Source organism: Triticum aestivum, chromosome 3A, assembly GCF_018294505.1.
Source record: "Triticum aestivum cultivar Chinese Spring chromosome 3A, IWGSC CS RefSeq v2.1, whole genome shotgun sequence".
Taxonomy (NCBI): Eukaryota; Viridiplantae; Streptophyta; class Magnoliopsida; order Poales; family Poaceae; genus Triticum; species Triticum aestivum.
The window spans coordinates 21,576,156-21,597,478 of NC_057800.1; the positions used below are offsets into that span (position 1 = coordinate 21,576,156).

General features: G+C 46.9%; 1 protein-coding gene and 1 pseudogene across 1 annotated transcript; one reads left to right on the forward strand and one right to left on the reverse strand.

The window, feature by feature from the left end:
- The first annotated feature begins 9,170 nt into the window (after positions 1–9,170).
- LOC123056654 (cytochrome P450 81Q32) lies at positions 9,171–10,838 on the forward strand. The gene is made up of 2 exons (XM_044479974.1): positions 9,171–10,112; positions 10,203–10,838. Exons 1-2 carry the CDS (start codon positions 9,171–9,173, stop codon positions 10,836–10,838), a joined length of 1,578 nt encoding a protein of 525 aa, XP_044335909.1.
- A 2,046-nt stretch (positions 10,839–12,884) lies between these two features.
- Positions 12,885–19,468, reverse strand: LOC123056655 (receptor-like protein 34; annotated as a pseudogene).
- Between the last annotated feature and the right edge of the window lie 1,855 nt (positions 19,469–21,323).

Sequence of the window (21,323 nt, forward strand, 5' to 3'; positions counted from 1 at the left end):
TTGAGTTCGGTTAGCAGCCACCATCCTGCCATCAACATCATCTTCACTGCCGACCACCACCTTTTGGCAATCGCCACCGCCCTCTTACACCATCATACTTGTGATCACTTGCAGGTTTGCTCAAGCTAACTATATTTTCCTCATAACATAGAAAGAAGCCAAAAAAAAAATACTAGATCCAACTAAATAACTACACTCTAAATTGGGGACGGAATTAGGTTTGCGTGGTGATCACTAAAACGACTAAAGGATCATATCTCACTCATACAGAGTCTGCTTGGGTCAACAAGTACTCAAAATGCTTTCGATGGTGAACCACATCCAAATTAATACTACTTTAATAAATTAAAATGCAATTAACTGAATTAATGTATTCCAATAAAAGAACGATCCATATAGCATCTGTGAACAAATCAGTTGCTTGCATTGTGGAAATTTTCTTCCGGTGCAATTAATTGAAATATTTTGGCCCTATACAAACTTGTGTAAAAATTCTATCAATGGAGATATGTTTCCAATGCTACGTTTTTTTCTACTTTCTAGTGCAATTCAAATTTGTGACCCCTTTGTTTTATCATGTTTAGATTTGTTTCCATGAAAGTACATATGTGGTCTTACCTTCTCTCAGTATGGACATATGTTTCCTTAAGCGGTTAAGCCTACATATGTACTTCCATAAACTGTTCTGGAACATGGTTTTTCATGCTTCATCTCACACATATATTAGTTCCATTGTGCCATCATATAGTTCTCCAACATAAATAGAGAGGCAGGGCTAGCCCCTAGAACACAAGTTTTTGGGGCCTTCTCCAGTTGATCTAGTTCTAGTTCTGGTTTCTAATTGACTAACTAGAGCTAGCCCTAGCCACCTCTAATCCTCATAATTAGAAGTCCAGTGTGGTTCTAATATCCTCCCTTTAATTCTCCGGCGATGATTAGCTCTGGATGGAGAAGCGCTGTCGGGTCATGAAGATCATATGCTAGCAACCAAGTAGAGAGGCCGTGCTTTTAGTCTTCCGTTCGAGGGATCGTTCGAGGGTGGTTCGCAAGATCGTCATCGGCGTTCGAGGGACTCCAAGTACGATCTACACCGACTCATCTACTTCCGCTGCATTCTGAAGTCAGTAACGATCATTGATCCAAACCCGATATGCATCTTCATATTGTTCCTAGGTGTTCGTAGGGCGAATTTTTTGTTTTGTACTACGTTTCCCAACATCTTGATGATGAGACGCCAGAAGAGGCTGCCACCTGGGCCAGGCTTGGCTCTCCCGCTAGTGGGCCACCTCCACCTGCTCCACGAGAACCCGCTCCACCCACGCTCACCGGCCTCGCCCGCGTGCCACGACCCCATCCTCTCCCTCCACCTGGGCCGCAACGTCGCAGTTGTTGTGACCTTGCTGCGGCTGGCCAAGGAGTGCTTCTCCTCCTAGCTGAACATCAACTTCGCCAACCGCTTGCGGTTCACCTCGGCATGGGGGTCCCGTTTGGCTACACGGTGCCGTCGGCCGCCAGCTATACGGCCCACACTAGCGCGCCATGCGCCGCATCCCCATCATGCACCTCCTCTCGGCATGCCGCATCGACCTCATGTCTGACGCCGCCATCATCAGCGAGGCCCGTGCCATGGTGTGACGCGTTGCGCGCACTACAACTGTGGCTGCCGGTGGTGTCGCTAGGGTCGAGCTGAAGCGAAATCTGTTCGAGCTCTCGCATGGCGTCCTCATGGAGGCCATCGCGGGAACCAAGGGCAAGCGCGCTGCTAGCTCCGACGCCGACATGTCCTAGGAGTCGCACGAGTTCAAGAAGCTGGTTGACGACATTGTGCACTCCTCGGCATGGACAACCTGCACGTCCACCTGCTGGCACCCCTATGCTGGCTGGACTTTGGCGGCATCCGCCAGAGGCTCACCCAGCTGGTGAACTGGAGGAGTGTGCTAATCTACGGCTTGATAGATGTAGAGAGGCAACGGCGGCGGTAGGAGGACGCCAACGAGCTGCCGAACTCAAAGAGCATGATCAGCGTGATGCTCTCGCTGCAGGAGTCAGATCTGCAGCAGTACACGAACACTTTCATCGCCGCTCTAGTGCTGGAGCTTGGGTCAAAACCCTGCCTCGGCCTTGTGCTATGACCAGCGATGGCGGCGGATGCGGCCGTCGTTAATCTTCTTGGAGGTATCTTTGCTTTGCTTTTGTGTGATCGGACGATGGCGGCGCCTTGTTGTTGTTTTCCCTCTTGGGGGCTTCGTCTCGGAGCTCGGCATTGGCAAGCAGGACCGGTGGCTGGTAGTGGTTGTGGCGTCCGGACTTCTGTGGCAACGATGATGGTGGGAGGCGATGTCGGCAACGTGGCAATGGTTGACGTAGTTGGCTCTTCTCCGACGTGTCCGCGGGATTGCCTCGGTTTGTTTGTTGCTATGAAGTTGAAGCTGCTACAGCGGGGCCTCTATGGTATACAATGCCTAGCTGTAGGTGGTCTGTTCGGTGATCTTTTGCGGCGCCAGCCGTGACTGGTTTTGTCTTTCGTAATTATTTGTCAGAGTCGGACATGCTGTCTGGTCGCGGGTGGCTGAGTCGGCGCGGACCTTCATTCATCTCCACGCGGCTCTGCAGTGTGTGTTGAGTCGACGATCGCCTACGGCAAAGTTAGAGTCGTTTGCTTAGTGTTTAGGGATGGCGATGACACCTCTAGGGGAGTAGTCACTGGTAGAAAAAGGGCCTGTTGTCCCGGTTCATAAGGGCCTTTAGTCCCGGTTCCTGAACCGGGACTAAAGTGTAACACCCTCGATGCGACTATATCTCCCATGTGTCGAGGCACGACTTAGAGGCATAATCGCATTGAAGGCATATGTCGCAAGTCAGGCAATCTTCACAACATCCCATGTAATATAATTAATAAAAGGGGAGATAACATAGTTGGCTTACACTCGCCATGTCAATCAAGTACATAAATAGCATTACATTATTCAAACACTCATGGCCCGACTACGTCGCCAAAATAAAAGACAATCCAACATGCGACACGGTCCCGATCACCCCAACTGGGCACCACTACTGATCATCAGGACAAGAAACATAGTAACGCTGAGAGTCCTTGTCGAACTCCCACTTGAGCTCAAGCGCGCCATCTGGAGCGGTATCGTCAGGCCCTGCATCTGGTGTAATAGTAATATGTGAGCCACAGGGACTCAGCAATCTCGCACCCTCGCGATCAAGACTATTTAAGCTTAATAGGTAAGGCAAGATAAATATGTGGAGCTGCAGCAAGCGACTAGCATATATGGTGGCTATCCTATTCGCAAAAGAGAGCGAGAAGAGAGGGCAAAGCGCGAACGCATAACTAAAGAGGGCAATCCTGCGGCAAACATTACTCCAACACCGTGTCCACTTCTCGGACTCCGCCGAGAAGAGGCCATCACGACAACTCACACAGTTGATTCATTTTAATTAAGTTAATGTTTAAGTTATCTACAACCGGACATTAACAAATTTCCATCTGCCCATAACCACGGGCACGGCTTTCGAAAGTTCAAATCCCTGCAGGGGAGTCCCAACTTAGCCCATGACAAGCTCTCACGGTCAACGAAGGAATAGACATCCTCCCGAGACATTTCGATCAGACTCGGCATCCCGGTTCTTCAAGACAACTCTGACAATGGTAAAAGAAGACCAGCAATACCACCCGCTGTGCCGACAAATCCCGATAGGAGCTGCACATATCTCGTTCTCAGGGCACACCGGATAAGCTAAGCGTACGGGAGTCAACGTAACCCAAGTTGCCAAGGGACGACCCCGCACGGTGCTCTAGGTTGGACCAACGCTCAGAGGAGCACTGGCCCGGGGGTTTAAAATAAGATGACCCTTGAGTCCGCGAAACCCAAGGGAAAAGGCTAGGTGGCAAATGGTAAAACCAAGGTTGGGCATTGCTGGAGGAGTTTTATTCAAGGCGGACTGTCAAGGGGTTCTCATTATAACCCAACCGCATAAGGAACGCAAAATCCGGGAACATAACACCGATATGACGGAAACTAGGGCAGCAAGAGTGGAACAAAACACTAGGCGAGAGGCCAAGCCTTCCACCCTTTACCAAGTATATAGATGCGTTAAGATAACATGGCAATATAACGATATCCCAACAAGTAAATAATGTTCCAACAAGGAACGGTCTCCAATCTTCACCTGCAACTAGCAACGCTATAAGAGGGGCTGAGCAAAGCGGTAACATAGCCAATCAACGGTTTGCTAGGACAAAGGTGGGTTAGGGGCTGAACATTGCAATTTGGGAGGCTTGAAAGCAAGCGGTAGGCATCGTAGCATGGCATAGCAAAAGAGCGAGCATCTAGCAAAGCAAAGATAGTAGTGATTTCGAGGGTATGATCATCTTTCCTGCAAAGTTGTCAAAGTTGACTGGATCCTCGAAAGCAAACTCAACGGGCTCCTCGTTAGCGAACTCGTCTCCCGGCTCTACCCAAACAAGACAAACAAGCAACAAGGACACAATCAACCACGTGCAAGGATCAAACAAAATGATGCAAGCATGGTATGCTATGCAGGATGCAATGCGGGATGCATATGCAAGATATGACAGGAAATGCAAGAACCTGGCCTCAACTTGGGAAACCAAGTGTGCCACTGGAAACATGAGATGAAATCGCTTGAAAACAATATAAAGATCACCGGAATCGGAGTTACGGTTTGGAAATGGCAAGCGATTCAAGAATGACACCGGTCCGCGATTTACAGCAAGTAGCCATCTAAATGCAATGAGATGAACATGCTACATCACTCAAACATGGAAACAAAATATATGGCAGGGATGCATTCAAGATGCTTAACAAAAGTCTAGCACTGAGCTACAGCCAATTCATCCATTAACAGGTTCAAACAAGCATGGCAAAACTGCATATGGTAAACAGATCTCAGACTTAGTGAAATTAGCACTTGTCTGGAATTTCAGATCAGATAGCACTCTTCGGAGCAACAAAACTATATGCTACAGTATCTGAACATGACAAAGTAAAGCATGGCATGGAGCTACTCAAAGAGCTTAGCAAAAGTCCCTTAGTGACCTTGAGCCAAAAGGGATCACAAAATACATTGGCAAGTATGTGAACATGGCAAAAACATAATCAGTTTTCAGACTTAGTGAAAACTGGAGCATGCTGAAAACATAACTCAAGTAGGCATGTTTACGAGCTCGATGCACTTATTACGTAGCAAGTCATGATAAGCTAAGCATACACCCATCTAGAATACACAAAATACAAGCTAGACATGGCAAGAACAATAGCATAGCATGCACAGATCAACTACAACATCCTCAGCAAAATTGCAAACAAGTTGACAATCTGCCCAGATTCACAAAGTAGCAAAAGTAGAGCTCGATTGACTCAAGCTAGGGTGCTCCATAATTGCAAACAACGACATGGATGGATAGAGCACTACAAGGTTAACAAAACATCCTTACTGATCATCCTCAAAAGAGGCACGGATCACTAGGAAACAACATGAATATATGGCAACATGAGATAAACAGGACAAGGACTTGGTGGAAATGCTAAGTCCCTGAAAACAGAATTACCAAGTGCCTCACTTCGCAAGCTTGTGCTAGTCACCACACACATCACAAAAATACATGGGTTGCACCTCTGTACAGATGGCAAAACCCTTAACAAAACATATGTAGAGCTCATGGGCATATCATGCACACAATAATCATGGCAAAAATGACAAATGTCTAAATGGAGTAGCAGATGTGACAATTATCTCAAGTAGCCTCCTTCTAACAGCATTTCGGGCATCAAGATGAACTCAAATAAAAATGATGCAATGGAATGAAATGATGTACTCTCTGAGACGAACATTTTGATATGCTATATGTCAAAAACGAAGCTACGGATGCGGAGGTATAGCATGATGAACAGGGGCACATGGATTAGGGTTTCGGGCAAAAGTCAACCGAGTCACAGATCTGGATCGGGCACGGATTACGAGGATGGCCGGATGTTCTTGGAGCTTGTCGGAGACGAAGGGGAACGGTGGTCGAGGCGCCGGATCCGGCCTCGGGCCGTGGGGGAGGCGCCGGCGACGAGGAGTAGGGGCGGCGGCGTGGCTCGACGGGGTCGGCGGCAACCGGGCGCGCGGTGGCCGGCGAGTGCGGCGCGGTGGCGGAGGTGGCCGGCGACGGCCGGAGGAGCTAGGTGCGGCAGCTCGAGGCAGCGAGGCAGGAGGAGGCGCGCGCGGGCGGCGGCGTGCTAGCACGGGCCGAGGAGGGCCCCGCCTGGGCCCGGCGGGCCGGAGCGCGGGTGGCGGCGCGGGGATGTGGGCGCGGCGCGCGGGCGAATGGGCGACTGCCACGTGTCGGCGGGCGGCTAGCCGGACATGTCCGTCGGCGCAGACTTTGTCCGGTGCGGCGCGGTGGAAGAGGAGCTAGGTTTTCGGGGAAGGAGAAGGATAATTTCGGAGGGGGTCTTTAAATAGAGGTAGAGGGAGCTAGGAGAGTCCAAATGAGGTGCGGTTTTCGGCCACGCGATCGTGATCGAACGCTCTAGATGATGGAGAAGGGTTGGGTGGGTTTTGGGCTAACTTGGAGGGGTGTTGGGCTGCAACACACACGAGGCCTTCTCGGTCCCTCGGTTAACCGTTGGAGCATCAAACGAAGTCCAAATGGTACGAAACTTGACAGGCGGTCTACCGGTAGTAAACCAAGGCCACTTGGCAAGTCTCGGTCCAATCCGGAAATGTTTAATCCCCACACACGAAAGAAAGGTAGAAATGACCACCGGAGGAGAACGAAGCGCCGGAATGCAAAACGGACAACGGGGAAAATGCTTGGATGCATGAGATGAACATGATGACATGATATGAAATGCATGACAATGATAGCAACACACGGAGAGAAAGACCCGAACCCGAGAAAATAAAATAACTTAAGGCCGGAAACGGCAAGAGTTGGAGTACAAATTGGGAAAGTCATATCCGGGGTGTTACATAAAGGGTCGCTACTAATGCCCTGACCCTTTAGTCCCGGTTCAAACCAGAACCGGGACAACAGGCCCTCCACGTGGTCGGTCCACCTTTAGTCCCGGTTGGTAACACCAACCGGTACTAAATGAAATTTTCTGATTTTTTTTCAATTTTTTTTGAATTTTTTTTGAAATTTTTTTATTTTCAAATTTCTGAATTATTTTAACCTCCAATCTCTAATCACCCCTCATCACTGCTCAATTTAATCTCTAATCACCCCTCATCATTCCAAATCATCTAACTTCCCGGACGGTCACCCATCCTCCCACTCCCCCAGCCTGAGCACGCTTAACTTCCGGGTTCTATTCTCCCTCGTTTCCAAGTCTGCACTCGTTGTTTTCCTGACAATAGTAAGATGTCAATCCTATTAATCCTCAGGAGTTTAGCTTGAGCATGAAGTCACACATTTCACTGTTTGAGTTTGAAACTATTGTTCTAAAAAACAATAATTTTTTAGTAACACTAATATTTCTTGAATAAGTAGTTTGACCAGATTTGACCAAAATTCAAAAAACTGAAATAATTATTTAATAACACTAATATTATTGAATAATTATTTAGTAACACTAATACTTCTTGAATAAGTAGTTTGACCAGATTTAATGAAAATTTTAAAAAAACTGAAATTTGAGCATAACTTTTTTTCCTTTTGGAATTTGAGGATTCTACAAATTTGCAAACAGGCCGTAGGCGGTCTTCATCGGATGTAACTTTTCGAGTAGATGATTTTTCATATAAAAAACTTTTTAATCCGAGTTCGTATGCAAAAGTTATGCCCATTTTACAAATTCTAGAGAGATTTTGTAAATAAACTCGAAATTCATATTTGTAAATTTTCCCAACAACTAGACCACATATCACATGGGAAACTTATTTTATTTTATTTTTTTGACATTTCCATCATTTTCTTTTGTTTTTTCTAAAACTGAAAAGGCGGTCCACTAGGGGGGGTGGGGGGGAGAGAGAGTTTGAAAATGAGACCTTTAGTACCGGTTCGTGCCATGAACCGGTACTAATGCCTCAAAGCCCATTAGTCCCGGTTGGTGGCACCAACCGGTACTAAAGGTTAGACCGGTAGTACCGGTTGGTGCCACCAACCGGGACTAATGGGCATCACACGAACCGGGACTAAAGGGCCCAGGTGAACCAGGACTAATGCCTTAGCCGCACGAACCGGGATAAATGCACCCATTGGTCCTGGTTCTGGACTGAACCGGGACTAATGGGCTTACCTGGCCTGGACCAAAGCCCCCTTTTCTACTAGTGAGTATTATTTGCAAGAACAATTTAAGTATGGTTTTTTGCGAAACATAAGAGTTTTATTCCATATTTAAAGAGTTATAGTCGAGAGGAGAAAGATCCTCAATACATGGTGGTCCTTGGTGCATCCACACAGCCGTGGCACACTAGTACGACTATACTTTGCTAAGCAGTCGACAACTCTATTTTGATCCCTAGTTAACTTTTGTTGAATAAACTCCTTGATTTTTATCAACTCCTTCATTTCATCCACGAGAAGACCATAAGCAGAAAGATCTAGCCCATCCGTTGTTAAACTGGACAACGCCTCACTTGAGTCTGCTTGGACAATGACTGAAAGGTTAGTGTGTGTTGAATAGCAAGCACCATTCCTTGCATGATTGCATGTATCTCTATCTTCAGTGCATCATTGCAATTTAAGTATGGTTAGTGGTCGTAATAGCTAATATTAATAGTTTGATTTATGTCTTGGTCCCTCGCTTTTTTCTCCACGCTCCGCCAAAGCAAACATGATCAAACACAAGTACTCGTCAAAACCAACTATGCAGTAGTCATCAACATGACTCATATCAATAAAATGCAGTACCTATAGTCCTAAACTATGTAGTGATCATCAATAAAACACCAATATAACAATGAACAACTTGACCAATCAATATTTTTTACAAGTCACGACCTAATCCAACATATACAACACCTAATGATTGTACCTTCTTTTTCCTAAAGGCCTAATTAATTAAACTAGACCTGAACTAGTGAAGTCCTTTTACTTTCCAGGCCAACCAAGTAAAATCTGCCAACAGTGCAAGTACATTGCTAAACGATGCCAGATCGTGGAGTTATAACCAAAGGTTGCTAGAGCTAAACTGAGAGCTTACCACAGCATGGCAATGAGCAATTTGATGCTTGTGCTAACAGTGGTCATGGTCTCTGCTACTACGTGCCTCTTGATGATGAGACGCAAGAAGAGGCTGCCACCTGGGCCAGGCTTGGCTCTCCCGCTGGTGGGACACCTCCACCTGCTCCGCGAGAAGCCGCTCCACGCCACGCTCGCCGGCCTCGCCGCGCGCCACGGCCCCGTCCTCTCCCTCCGCCTCGGCCGCCGCGCCGCCGTCGTCGTCACCTCGCTGCGGCTGGCCAAGGAGTGCTTCTCCTCCGACCACGACGTCAACTTCGCCAACCGCCCGTGCTTCCCCTCCGCGCGGGAGGTCTCGTTCGGCTACATGGGGCTGTCCGCAGCGAGCTACGGCCCGCACTGGCGCGCCATGCGCCGCATCGCCACCGTGCACCTCCTCTCGGCGCGCCGCGTCGACCTCATGTCCGACGCCGCCATCGCCGGCGAGACCCGCGCCATGGTGCGACGCCTTGCGCGCGCTGCCGCCGGTGGCGTTGCCAGGGTCGAGCTGAAGCGGAATCTGTTCGAGCTCTCGCATGGCGTCCTCATGCAGGCCATCGCGGGAGCCAAGGGCAAGCGCGGTGCCGGCTCCGACGCCGACATGTCCGAGGAGGCACACGAGTTCAAGAAAGTGGTGGACGAGATCGTGCCGCTGCTCGGCATGGCGAACCTGCACGACCACCTGCCGGCACCGCTGCGATGGCTGGACTTGGGTGGCGTGCGCCGTAGGCTCACCGAGCTGGTGAATCGGAGGAACGCGCTGATGCACGGTCTGATCGACGCAGAGAGGCAACGGCGGCGGCAGGAGGACCACGCTGCCGACGAGGAGGAGCTGCTGCCGGAGTCGAAGAGCATGATCGGCGTGATGCTCCAGCTGCAGGAGTCCGATCCGCAGCTGTACACGGACACTTTCATCGCCGCTCTAGTCACCGTGAGTACTCCTCTCCTACTGCTTCGTCTTGTACGTTTTATATACAACCAAAATGCATATATCCACGCTGCTCTGCTCTGCTCTGTAAAGAACCTCTTCGGCGGCGGCACGGTGACCACGTCGGCGACCATGGAATGGGCCATGTCGCTGCTGCTCAACCAGCCGGACGCGCTGCGGAAGGCGCGAGAGGAGGTGAGCGCGCGTGTCGGCCACGCCCGCCTCCTCGGCAAGGAGGACCTCCCCCACCTCCCTTACCTCCGGTGCATAATCAGCGAGACCCTGCGGCTCTACCCCGCCGCGCCACTGCTGTCGCCGCACGAGTCCTCCGCCGACTGCAGCCTCCATGGCTACCACCTCCCGGCGGGCACCATGCTGCTCGTCAACGCCTACGCCATCCACCGGGACCCGTCCGTGTGGGACAACCCTGAGGAGTTCAGGCCAGAGAGGTTCGACAGTAATGGCGCCGACGGCCAGGGCCAGCAGGGGATGATGATGCTGCCGTTCGGTATGGGGCGGCGGCGGTGCCCCGGGGAGAGCCTCGCGCTGAGAACCATGGGGCTGGTGCTGGGGACCTTGATCCAGTGCTTCGACTGGAGCAGGGTGGCCGCCGACGAGGTTGACATGACGCAGGCCTCTGCCAAGATCTTGTATAAAGCTGTTCCTTTGGTAGCTCTCTGCAGACCACATGACAACATGCGGGCTATGCTTCAATCAGGATCTAGCTAGTCCATCAAGTCTCCAACAGATCACCAAGACGTTCATGCTTATATATGCATTGTTGTAAACTAAAACTAATTTAAGGAGATGTATGTATGAGTAATATTATATTGCTTCAACAAACCATACAATTGCTCTCCTAAGTAAAAGAAATCTCAATGATGGGAGAGTTCAAACTTGAGATGAAACTATTAGTCACTAAAATTAAAATGCGCGTTTTTCTATCTTTCAAACTTCCTCATAAAATGTTTTCAGACTAGCCAACTGTCCTTGGATTTTGTACCAATCTTTCTAATCAATTTCGACCTTAAATGAATAGAACAACCCAATTTTTTACATGTAGTATATTGCGATGACTCATTTGGAATGGAATGCATTATGTTGATCCAAACTGAATGATGCAGTTTGAGCGTTTGGAGAATATTGTCCTCAACTGAGAGAGAATATGTAACTGATGCAAATGGTTCGGCGAATAGGTTCCTCAGAGCACCCGGTTCATTCGTAAGCTTTGCTTTTTTGACACCAAAAAAGGTTGATCATATTCTGTTAGGAGTAGGTTGATCAACCGAATGCTCTAGATATTGTAGATATATAAACGCATCTACCAGACATTTGATAAGATCTTGACAGGTTCAACAGCAAAAGCCGGTGTCAAATAAATTCATTTGATGGTGACATTCCCGAATCGCTTGGGAGACTTGTATCACATCATGTATTAGACATACCAAGCAATGCCATTGGTGATATTCCGCAAAAAAATGTCCAGATGACTTAACTAGAATTGCCAGAGCTATCTCTGAACCAACTTGTCAAACAAACAAACAAAGTAAGTGAAGGTGGAGGAATTAAACAATAATTCGGCAGATTCTTTTGATCACATGGGATTAAAAAGCTAGAAAGAAGTAGCACACGGTCTGAATAATAGAGTATCCGCCAGCCAGCAGCACGAGAAAAAGAAAAGCAGTAGCCCTTTTTCTAATTATGTGAATAATTATGAGAAGAGTACCTGCGCAGTGACGAGGACAAACAGAATCAACTCCAATGGCCTTCACACCATCTTTCCTGACGACATCTCCGTTCATCACCTGGGTTGCCTTGCTTTCGCTTATCATGACAACAGCAGCAAGCTGAGCCAGTTGGATTACTACTACTCCCTCCGTTCCTAAATATTTGTCTTTTTAAAGATTTTCAAATGGACTACCACATACGGATGTATATAGACATATTTTAGAGTTTAGATTCACTCAATTTGCTCCGTATGTAGTCATTTGTTGAGATCTCTAAAAAGATAAATATATAGGAACGGAGGGAGTACATGCTATTGGACCGCCACACAGTGTCTCTACCTTGGCTGGTATTTGTGCACGAAAAAAATACTAGAGTAATATCTCTGTAAAAAAACCTAGAGTAACAAAAAAAATATCATGATAAAATAAGTTTAAAGATATGCAGAAAAAATCAGTGTGACGAAAATTTTACATGGCCTCATGTGAGGAAAATAATAATAAGAAAAATGGTTAGGCAAGGCATACGCAAACGCACAATATTCCTGTAAAAGAGAGGTAGAAACTAATTCTGCAATATGATGATCAGATTCATCTGCCACTGAATTACAGGAACATAGTTATCTTCCAGACATGATACTTTGTCACAAGAAGATAGTACAACTTTACGAGAGAATCAGAAGTTTTAGTGAAGCGTATAACCCATGTCAGGTCGCGTGGAGTTTATTTACATCGAAACATGATAACATAGTGGTTACAAGATTGAACTCCAGGTTAAACCATACATAATCATACTCAAAACTGGAGATAACAACAAACAGATACAGGAGATAGATCTCCAACTATCTAGCCATCTAACCCAAGCAATATTGTGTAGTATACACCACAGGAGATAAAGTGTAGCAGGGGTTTAATACATGAAAACATAGCACAAAAAATACTATATAACAAGCCTATACTTACAATACTCGGAAGCAACGACTGCAGCAGATGGGTAAGCTCTGTCCCAGGACAGCATGCTTGCACCTGGAAACAGTCTCCGGCATTCAGATCAAGTCCTCAAAGCTCTTGCTGATTTAACAAGCCATTCACCAATTCGACCCCATCTCATCAGAATGGCAGCTGCGAATCCAACACCGTAGCCCAGCCCGAAAAAGAGAAACAAGATGACATCAACATGAGACGAATCCTCCACCTGCACTAAACTTGGAGGAGCAGGTGAAACGACACAGGGGTTGGACAACGGAGGTCCACACAGACGCAAATTGTCTTTGAACGAACTATTATCAAATGTCGAGAATTGACGTGATTGTGGTATCTTCCCCACCAACTGGTTGTCAGACAAGTTCAGCATGCCGAGAAATGTGAGATTTGCAAGTTCTTGTGGAATAATCCCTGAGAGTTGGTTGCAAGAAAGGTCCATTGACTCCAGATCAGTCATGCCACCAAGCTGGGATGGAATTTTCCCAGTGAAGGCATTGTGTGACATGTTCAGTACATGCAGTGAAACAAGCCATCCAACTGATTCAGGAATTGTACCTTCCAGTTTGTTATTTGAAAAGTCAATTGCTGTTAAGGTTGTCAGGATCTTTTCAAACGTCACAGAGGACCCCTTGTATGTGATCTTAGTAGAATCTTGATATAGTCCCCCGGGACCGGTTGATATGTTTTGAGCAAGGACAGTAGGTCCTGTACTATTTAACTTGCCATCATTGATTTTAACTGCCCAAACCATTCAGTATTCAAAGTGCCAGAGAAGTTATTCGACGCAAGATCAATAATTTGCAAGCTAGAGAAGTAATCTTTGGATTGGTGATTACCGGCACTATAATTTATATAACCATAGAAATGGTTGGACCTCAAGATAAGAACGTAAAGATTGGGAAGCTCCCCTAGCCAAGATGGGAAAGTATCAACTATTAGATTGTTCCCTATATCAAAAACCTCCAATTCCTTGCAGTTAGAAAGTGTCCTTGGAAGCTGCCCTTCAATCTTGTTACCATGCAAATCTACTGTCCCGAAAGTACATTCACTTGTAATATCAGATGGCAATGTCCCTTCAAAGTGATTCTCTCTCAAATTTAATACCGTTAATGAAGCATATTCTATCAAACAAGAGGGAAGCCCCCCACTAAAGTTGTTGTAGGATAAGTCAAGGAAATCCAATCTGAAATTGCAAACTGATTGCGGTATATGTCCATTTATACTATTGTTGGACATCCTGAGATACGTGGTAGTTCCAAGATATAAAGTGAAGTTTGGAAGAACAGAAGAGAAATTATTATCTGAATAATCCAAAAACACTGCTGATGAGTATGGCATAGGGATCTGACCCTGGAGACCATTGGAACTAAGATCAAGCGCATGCATTGGAATACTTAATGGGAGAACGGTTGAATTTAGTTGCATGCCAGTGAACATGTTGTGTGAAAGATTTAAACTTTAAAAACTTTTGCTCCATATCCAATTTGGTATATCCCCATTGAGTTTGTTGCATGACAGGTCTAAATCACCAACATCACCGAGACGTGTCAAAATACTCGAAAATTTGGTTATTTTGCAAGACGCAAGCCCTAACAAAGAAAGTCTGGAGAGATAGCTTGATGATGAGTTATTATTTCCTTCTCCATCCACGATAGACAACTTGTTGTGTGAAAGTCTCAAATCATGTAGCTTCGTCAACCTTTGAAATGAGGTCAGTTCCACCTTACCTACCAAGTTGTTCCAACCAACAAACATAGAGACCAAGTTTGTGAGTTCAAAGAATGACCTAGGAATTTTTCCATTCAATTTATTTCTTTCTAGACTCAAATACTCCAAGTCTGAAGATACCACATTGAACTCTTTTATAGGGCCAAAAAGTTGATTCCCAGACAGATCCAGGTATTGTAATGGAACATTGAAGAGAGATGCTGGAATTACCCCTACAAATATGGTAGAATATTATAAATGTATTCCTTCCATCTCCTGCCCGAGTTTGGAGACGTGTCTGAAAATTCTAGCGAAATAGACTTTTCTAGTAACTTAAAAAAAATACAAGGAGGGCACTCCATTTGGTATACAGGAGCTAGCAGCCTCTGCTTAAAGTAGCTTGGAGAAAATACAAAAGAGCCCTTTTAACTTGGCTAGTTAGTCTACTACATAGAAATTGAAACATCCTGTCAATGATCTTGTACTCTTGTGAACCCTTTCTATGTATGAATCACAACTGATAGATCTCCATATAATTATACTGTACCAGTGTACCTACACACTCTTCATAACTGTAACTACACATATCAGAGCCTATATATCATCGTCAATATACCTAGACAAATCACAACCGATATATCTGCATAATCATACATAATAAAACTCCACCAGTTAGATTCGGCAATGCCCCTCCCATTTCGGGGGACATTCTGATTTCCCTAGTATCATCATTTTTGTTGCGTGGATCCAGATTGAGATTGAGGAAATTAAGTGAATTAAATTTTTGAATAGACCACCACTGCCTAAACATGTCACAAATAATTCATCTACATAAGTGTAGCTAAAGATCTGACAACCAGTTTTAAGCATTCCTAAACAAATCGTATATGAAAAATCATCGTAAGTGTATCTAAACAAATTGTAATGATATATCTTGTATCTGAATAAATCACAATGGACTGATCTTCATAATTGTAGCTAGGTGAACCAGAATTTATAAACTTCTATGAGTACAAACTAAACAACATTTTACCATCGATGTGGCCAATCCTTGTTGTCGCCAGTTGATAAACCACTGATCTGACAACCATAAAGTATTTGAATAAAAAAGAAAGGGGATTGTTGAGTCGTTGCCGAAGAACTTTGTCAAATACTCCCTCTGTCCCTAAATATAAGTTTTTTTAGAGATTCTAATATGAACTACATAGGGAGCAAAATGAGTGAATCTACACCCTAAAATATGTCTACATACATCCGTATGTAGTCTCTACGGAAATGTCTTAAAAGACTTATATTTAGAAACAGAGGAAGTAGACATCAAAAGCGAAGGAGACAAAGAACTATAGGCTCGGGTCTCCTTAGGGCTTGTTCGGTTAATCCCTCCCACAAGGGGATTGGAGAGGATTGGAGGGGATTGAGGTGGATTTTGACTTGTGGGGGATTTAATCCCTCTCAATCCCCTCCAAACCCCTTCAAATCTGAAGGAACCGAACAAGGCCTTATGGATAAATAAACTACTCCAATTGTGGTTTATATTGATATAATAGGATCATAATGGGGTTAAACTCGTCGAGACTACAAGGGATCTAAAATTCATCGAGATCTAGGTGATATATGCCAATCTTTGGTAGAGGCTTGCCTGTCTCCTACGAAGATATTATTTTCGTAGGGGTTCATGGTTAGTCCTTGAATAATTCCTAGTTTCTGCATGTGTATCCCTGAGTAGAACTCCCATTCCCGTCCAGCCACTGCCATAGGGGTGGTTTCCTTACCAGGGAGGACTCCGGATCACACCTAGTTTCCATATCTCCTAGATCCATTCCGAATATGACACTGGGCCTTGCCTCTAGAAAGCCCCAGGGCATCGCATATTATATGATTCATAGTAGTTCAAACTACTCACCATCAAGCCCCACATCAGTACCATGATCTTAAAAAAGTTCACTCAACATCACTCCATTGGGTGGCTTTCTTTGTTTCCTGGTAGGAGAATGCTCGATTTGATATCGAAAATGTGTATAGGGCTACAGCTAGATTTGGTATATGTAGAGTGTTAATTTATTGAATATGTGTAACCCCGGAGTAATATATAAAGGCGTCACAAAGTAGCCAAACTAGAGCGGACAAAGCTAGTAGGCTGGACACAAAATCACAAAGGGGAGATCCACGCGCCCATCGCAGGGCGATGCAGTGGTAGGAGATGTGTAAACCTGGTCATATGTCGGGTCTGGCCGGATTTCGGGCTGGGCTTGCAAAAGCCTGATCCTGAAACTACAAGCCGGAGTCCGACTTGAAACACCAAAATAGCTCTTTTCTCAAGCCCGAGCTCGGCCCAAAAAGCAGCCCAAAGCCCGGGCCAAAGGCTGTGTTTCAGGAAAATCAGGAAAATGGAAGCCTGAGCCCAGTCCAAATACTCTATCGGGTTGCAAAATAAGACCCAAGAATAGCACAAAGTCAAGAGATGGTACCTAATTAGTTCGACATTTCAGTGATTGGGATTGTGAGTTGTGACGCTAATTGTAGCTAGGGATGAAATTGTGTATTAACTCTTAGAATATAGCTAAACGACATTTTTTTTCAGAATCCACACTTAGCATCTGTTTGGCATTGAGTTGACTTTTTTCATAATGCTATCTTGTTTTTACACTTCATAATGTAACCATTAGTATATCTTTGGAGTCAGAACCAACAAAACTTCTAAGGAAAATATGATGGCTAGAGCAGGAAGACGCGTCCTAGATGCTATCCTAAGAAACAAAGGGTGACTCTCCCCAAAAAAGAAAAGAAAATAAGGTTGTTGATGCGAAGGGCCGCGACCACACAAGGTCGAACTTGGCAGGCTGCTGCCTCACATGCATAGACAACCATCCCGAGTTGTGGCTTGATTCTCAGAATAACAACCTTTTAACTAGATCGAGTGAGTAAATATACCAATAATTGATTAGATTAGACTGCATAGTACAATAAAAACAACAATTTTATTAACTTACCAGTGAGATAATTTGTAGAGAGATCCAAAGAAAGCAGACTGGTCAAATTACCAATTGAATAAGGTATTCCCCTAGAAAAAGTGTTTACTCCAAGCGCTAGTGCTGTCAATTCCTTAAGTTTCCCAACTTCATGTGGTATTGGCCCAGAAAGCTTGCACAGGGTGAAATCCATGCTCTGCAAGCTACTTAGATTGCCACTTGTGTAGGGTATTGTCCCAGTAAATTTTGAGTTGAAGAATCTCAAGCTTTCCAAGTTTGTAAGAAAGCCAATTGTACATGGTATTGGCCCAGAAAATCCAGAAGAATAAATAGTCAGGCTTCTCAAATCCGCGAGATTGCCTATTGCAGTTGGCAATGGCCCAATAAATCCACAATCACTGATATCCAGTCTTCTTAAATTTGTGAGATTGCCAATTGTAGATGGAATTTTCCCAGAAAAGTAAGAAGAATGTAAACTCAGGCTTCTCAAATTCACAAGATTACCAATTGAAGATGGCATTCGCCCTAGAAATCCACAATCAGATATATCTAGTCTATTTAAATTTGTGAGATTGCCAATAGAAGATGGGATTGGGGCATTTAGTACACACCAGGACATATACAAGCTTTGTAGGTCGACGAGATTACCGACTGCAGATAGTATCGGCCTACTGAGGTTGCAGCCATAAATTCTCAAGCTTCTCAAGCTGTTGAAGTTGCTAATGGAGGACGGCTTTGTGGCAGAGAAGTCGCATTCAGACAGTTCCAAGACTGACAACTTCTTCATGTCTCCAATCCATGAAAAGATTGATTCTTGGTGCCTTGTGAAGAGCCCCGGACCGAGCCACAATTGACTCAAAGACACAAGCATCTTGAATGAAGAGAGAAACTCCATGGAAATAAATCTCACATCAATAGCCAACTCTTGCAATGACAAGAAACCACCAGAAGAGCTAGTTTTAGAAAAGGACAAGTTGGTATCATCTAGTCTCAAAGTCCGTAAAGAACTTGCATTCGGAAATTTTGGCAAACTCCCTGAAAGATACATATTCCCGGACAAATCAAGGACACTTAGCTTTTTCGATTGGAAGATCCTAGGAGGCAACCACCCCTCGAGATTAATATTAGCAAGTCGAAGTACACTTAAATGGACGAAATCCATGAAAAACTCCGGAAATGGACCAGGAAAGATATTACTGTCTTCTTGGAGATTGATCACAGTTAGAGAGGTGAGGTTTGAAAGGGATTGGTGGATCGAACCGCTTAGAGAACACTGCTCCAAACTAACAACCTGAAGACGAGGAACAGATTTAGCTAGAGTGTTACACCAGTGCTCTCCGCTAGTAGACATATCCACACCGTCTAGGCGGAGCTCTCTTAAATTGCTGAGGTTCCCCACTAGGGCTTGAAAATCAGATATCCACAGTGAGTTAGGTAGGCTAACAACATGAATATCAGATTCGTCGTCACTAGGATCTTCACTAGAAAGATCCAAGGAGACAAGATTCTTAAGCTTGCCGATGCCAGCAGGTATTTCACCCTCAAGATTCGAATTGGAGAGGTTGAGGTGGGTAAGAAAAGTAAGCCTCTCGAGCCCAACAGCTGACATGTTATATTCAGAAAAGTCAGTCATGCTAAGATCGAGAAACTTTAGGCAGGTGAGATTGCAGATCACAGGGTTAAGGCCTTTGCTCCTCATCAAGCCCAAGCGGCTGAGACTGAGTGCCGTGACCCGACCAGAGGAGCCACCACAGCCAACACCCTCCCAGCGACAACAGTCCGTACCTTCTTTCCAGGATGAAAGGCTGGTAGCGGCTTCATCGAAGAAGAAGGATTTCTTTAGCTGGAGGAGCGTTGCAGCCTGGTCTGGATGGCATCGGAGCTCGAGGCTACCACCACCATGGGCGTAGGAGGTGGTGGCGAATGCGAGGAGCAATGCAAGAAAGAGCAGTTTTGCCTGCCATATAGAAGCCATTGGTCTGCACTCTGGAGTCTAAAACTCTAAACACAGAATCACACTTGTTTCTTTTTCTTCTTGACCTAGAAAGGCAGGAGGGCTGCCTTGCTTTATAGAGAACACGCGTATGGCAAAACAGAAACAAACGGTCAGGAAGTCGCAATTCCTGTGTTGAGTGGATTCGCTTCTACATAATTGATGTGATGATTTTTTCTTCAGGTAAAGCCAGTGGACACAATCAGATAACATCGCACTAGTGAATTTTATATTTGTTCTTTGCTGCCGAGTCAAGTAGGCATGCACCAAGCAACAACAAAAGATTGGATTAGGAAAATATTAACCATTTGAGACGTCGGAATTAAAAGGCTAGGATGATTAAAGTAGCACACAGGCTGAACCATGTAGCATTTCACAAATATAAGATGTTTTGGATATGTTAACATGGAGTACACACAGAGTGAAATGAATGAACAAACACACTAAACCGTGTCTATATACATTTAATTCACAAAAAGATTAGAACACGGAGGGAGTAGCGAACAGTCTGAACCTGATGGCGAGGATGCAGCACCGCGACGGTATATCATGGTAGCGAAGGATGCACAGTGAAGGGCAAACAAAGAGGACCCGGGCGGCGGTGCCGCTAAGAGCATCTCCAGCCGCGCTCTCAGGAAGGCCTCCCCAGGCGATTTTCTCGTTCCGGCGCCGAAAAAATGGCCCAGTCGCGTCCTCAGAAGCCCGATTTTTGCCGGTCTGGGCCGAAAACAGCGCCGGCGGACCCAGGCCAAACCCGGCGCGCTGGGGGACGCCCGGTGGCGCCGGGGCGAGCTGTTTTGGCGCGAAAAAGCCGCGGGCCAGCCACGTCAGCGACACGGCGCCTCGTCTTTCCCCAACGGCCTCGGTTCCCGCGGGGAATCAATGGCAAGGCTGCTACCGGTCAGCCTTGCCATTGATTCCTCACGAGCGGCGCGTCACGGGACGGCGCGCCGACGCCTCCCCTCCCTCGCACGCGTTCACACGGGCGCAGCACGGCTATATAGCCGGCGGCCTCACTTGCCTGTGCCCACACCAGCCCCGCCCCTCGCCGCCGCCCAGCCCCTCCCTCTCCCTCTCTACCTTTCCCGAGCTCGTCGTCATGGCAGAGCGTTTCCCCGGAGACGAGGCGGCGGCCAACGGCTTCGGCCGCCGTTCGCTGCGCGAACAGGAGTCCTGGCTCCTGTTCCAGGTGAACATCCCGGCGCCGCCGGACATGCGCGCCGGGCCGACGGGGTGGAGGCTCAGCGACGGGGGAGTGCCCGTTCCCCCGTTGCCCGACGCCGTGGCCAAGCCAAATTACTTCGCCGAGGAGGTCGAGGTCGTCCGCGCCTCCCTCACCGACGCCCAGCTCTCCCTCCCCCAGTACGCCGCCGACAACCACGCGGCTTGGGCGGCGTACTTCGAGCGCCACCAGCGGCAGCGGTTGGCATCCACTAACGATGCGCCGGTGGTCGGCGGCCAGAAGAACAGCGAGGGGCGCCACCTGTGGTGGGGCGTCCTCGGCCGCACACTCGAGGGCGGCAACAACCCGCCGTTGGCATACCCGGCGAGGGCGGCCGCCCCGGCGCACCACCGACGCGCCGGGCCATGGGCGCCAAGGAGGTTTGGGTACTCCTCCTCTTCTTCCTCCTCTCGATCTTCCTCGCACTCCTCCGGTGCCCCGGCCCTGCTCGACGTCAAGGCCGAGCCCGCGGCGGAGACGCCGCTCGGCCGGCGCACTCGCAGCGCCGGCATCGTCATCAACGAGGGCTGCCGGCGCGCCTCCTCGTCGGCTCTTCCTCCGCGCTTCGTCAAGCCAAAGACGGAGCCGGGGCTCGCGCCGGTGAAGAAGGAGCCA

Bases quoted from the DNA above. Each gene is read 5' to 3' on its own strand.
- LOC123056654 (XM_044479974.1), top strand. From the start codon at position 9,171: ATGGCAATGAGCAATTTGATGCTTGTGCTAACAGTGGTCATGGTCTCT. The intron at 10,113-10,202 runs GTGAGTACTCCT...TGCTCTGTAAAG, and splicing joins TCATCGCCGCTCTAGTCACC to AACCTCTTCGGCGGCGGCAC.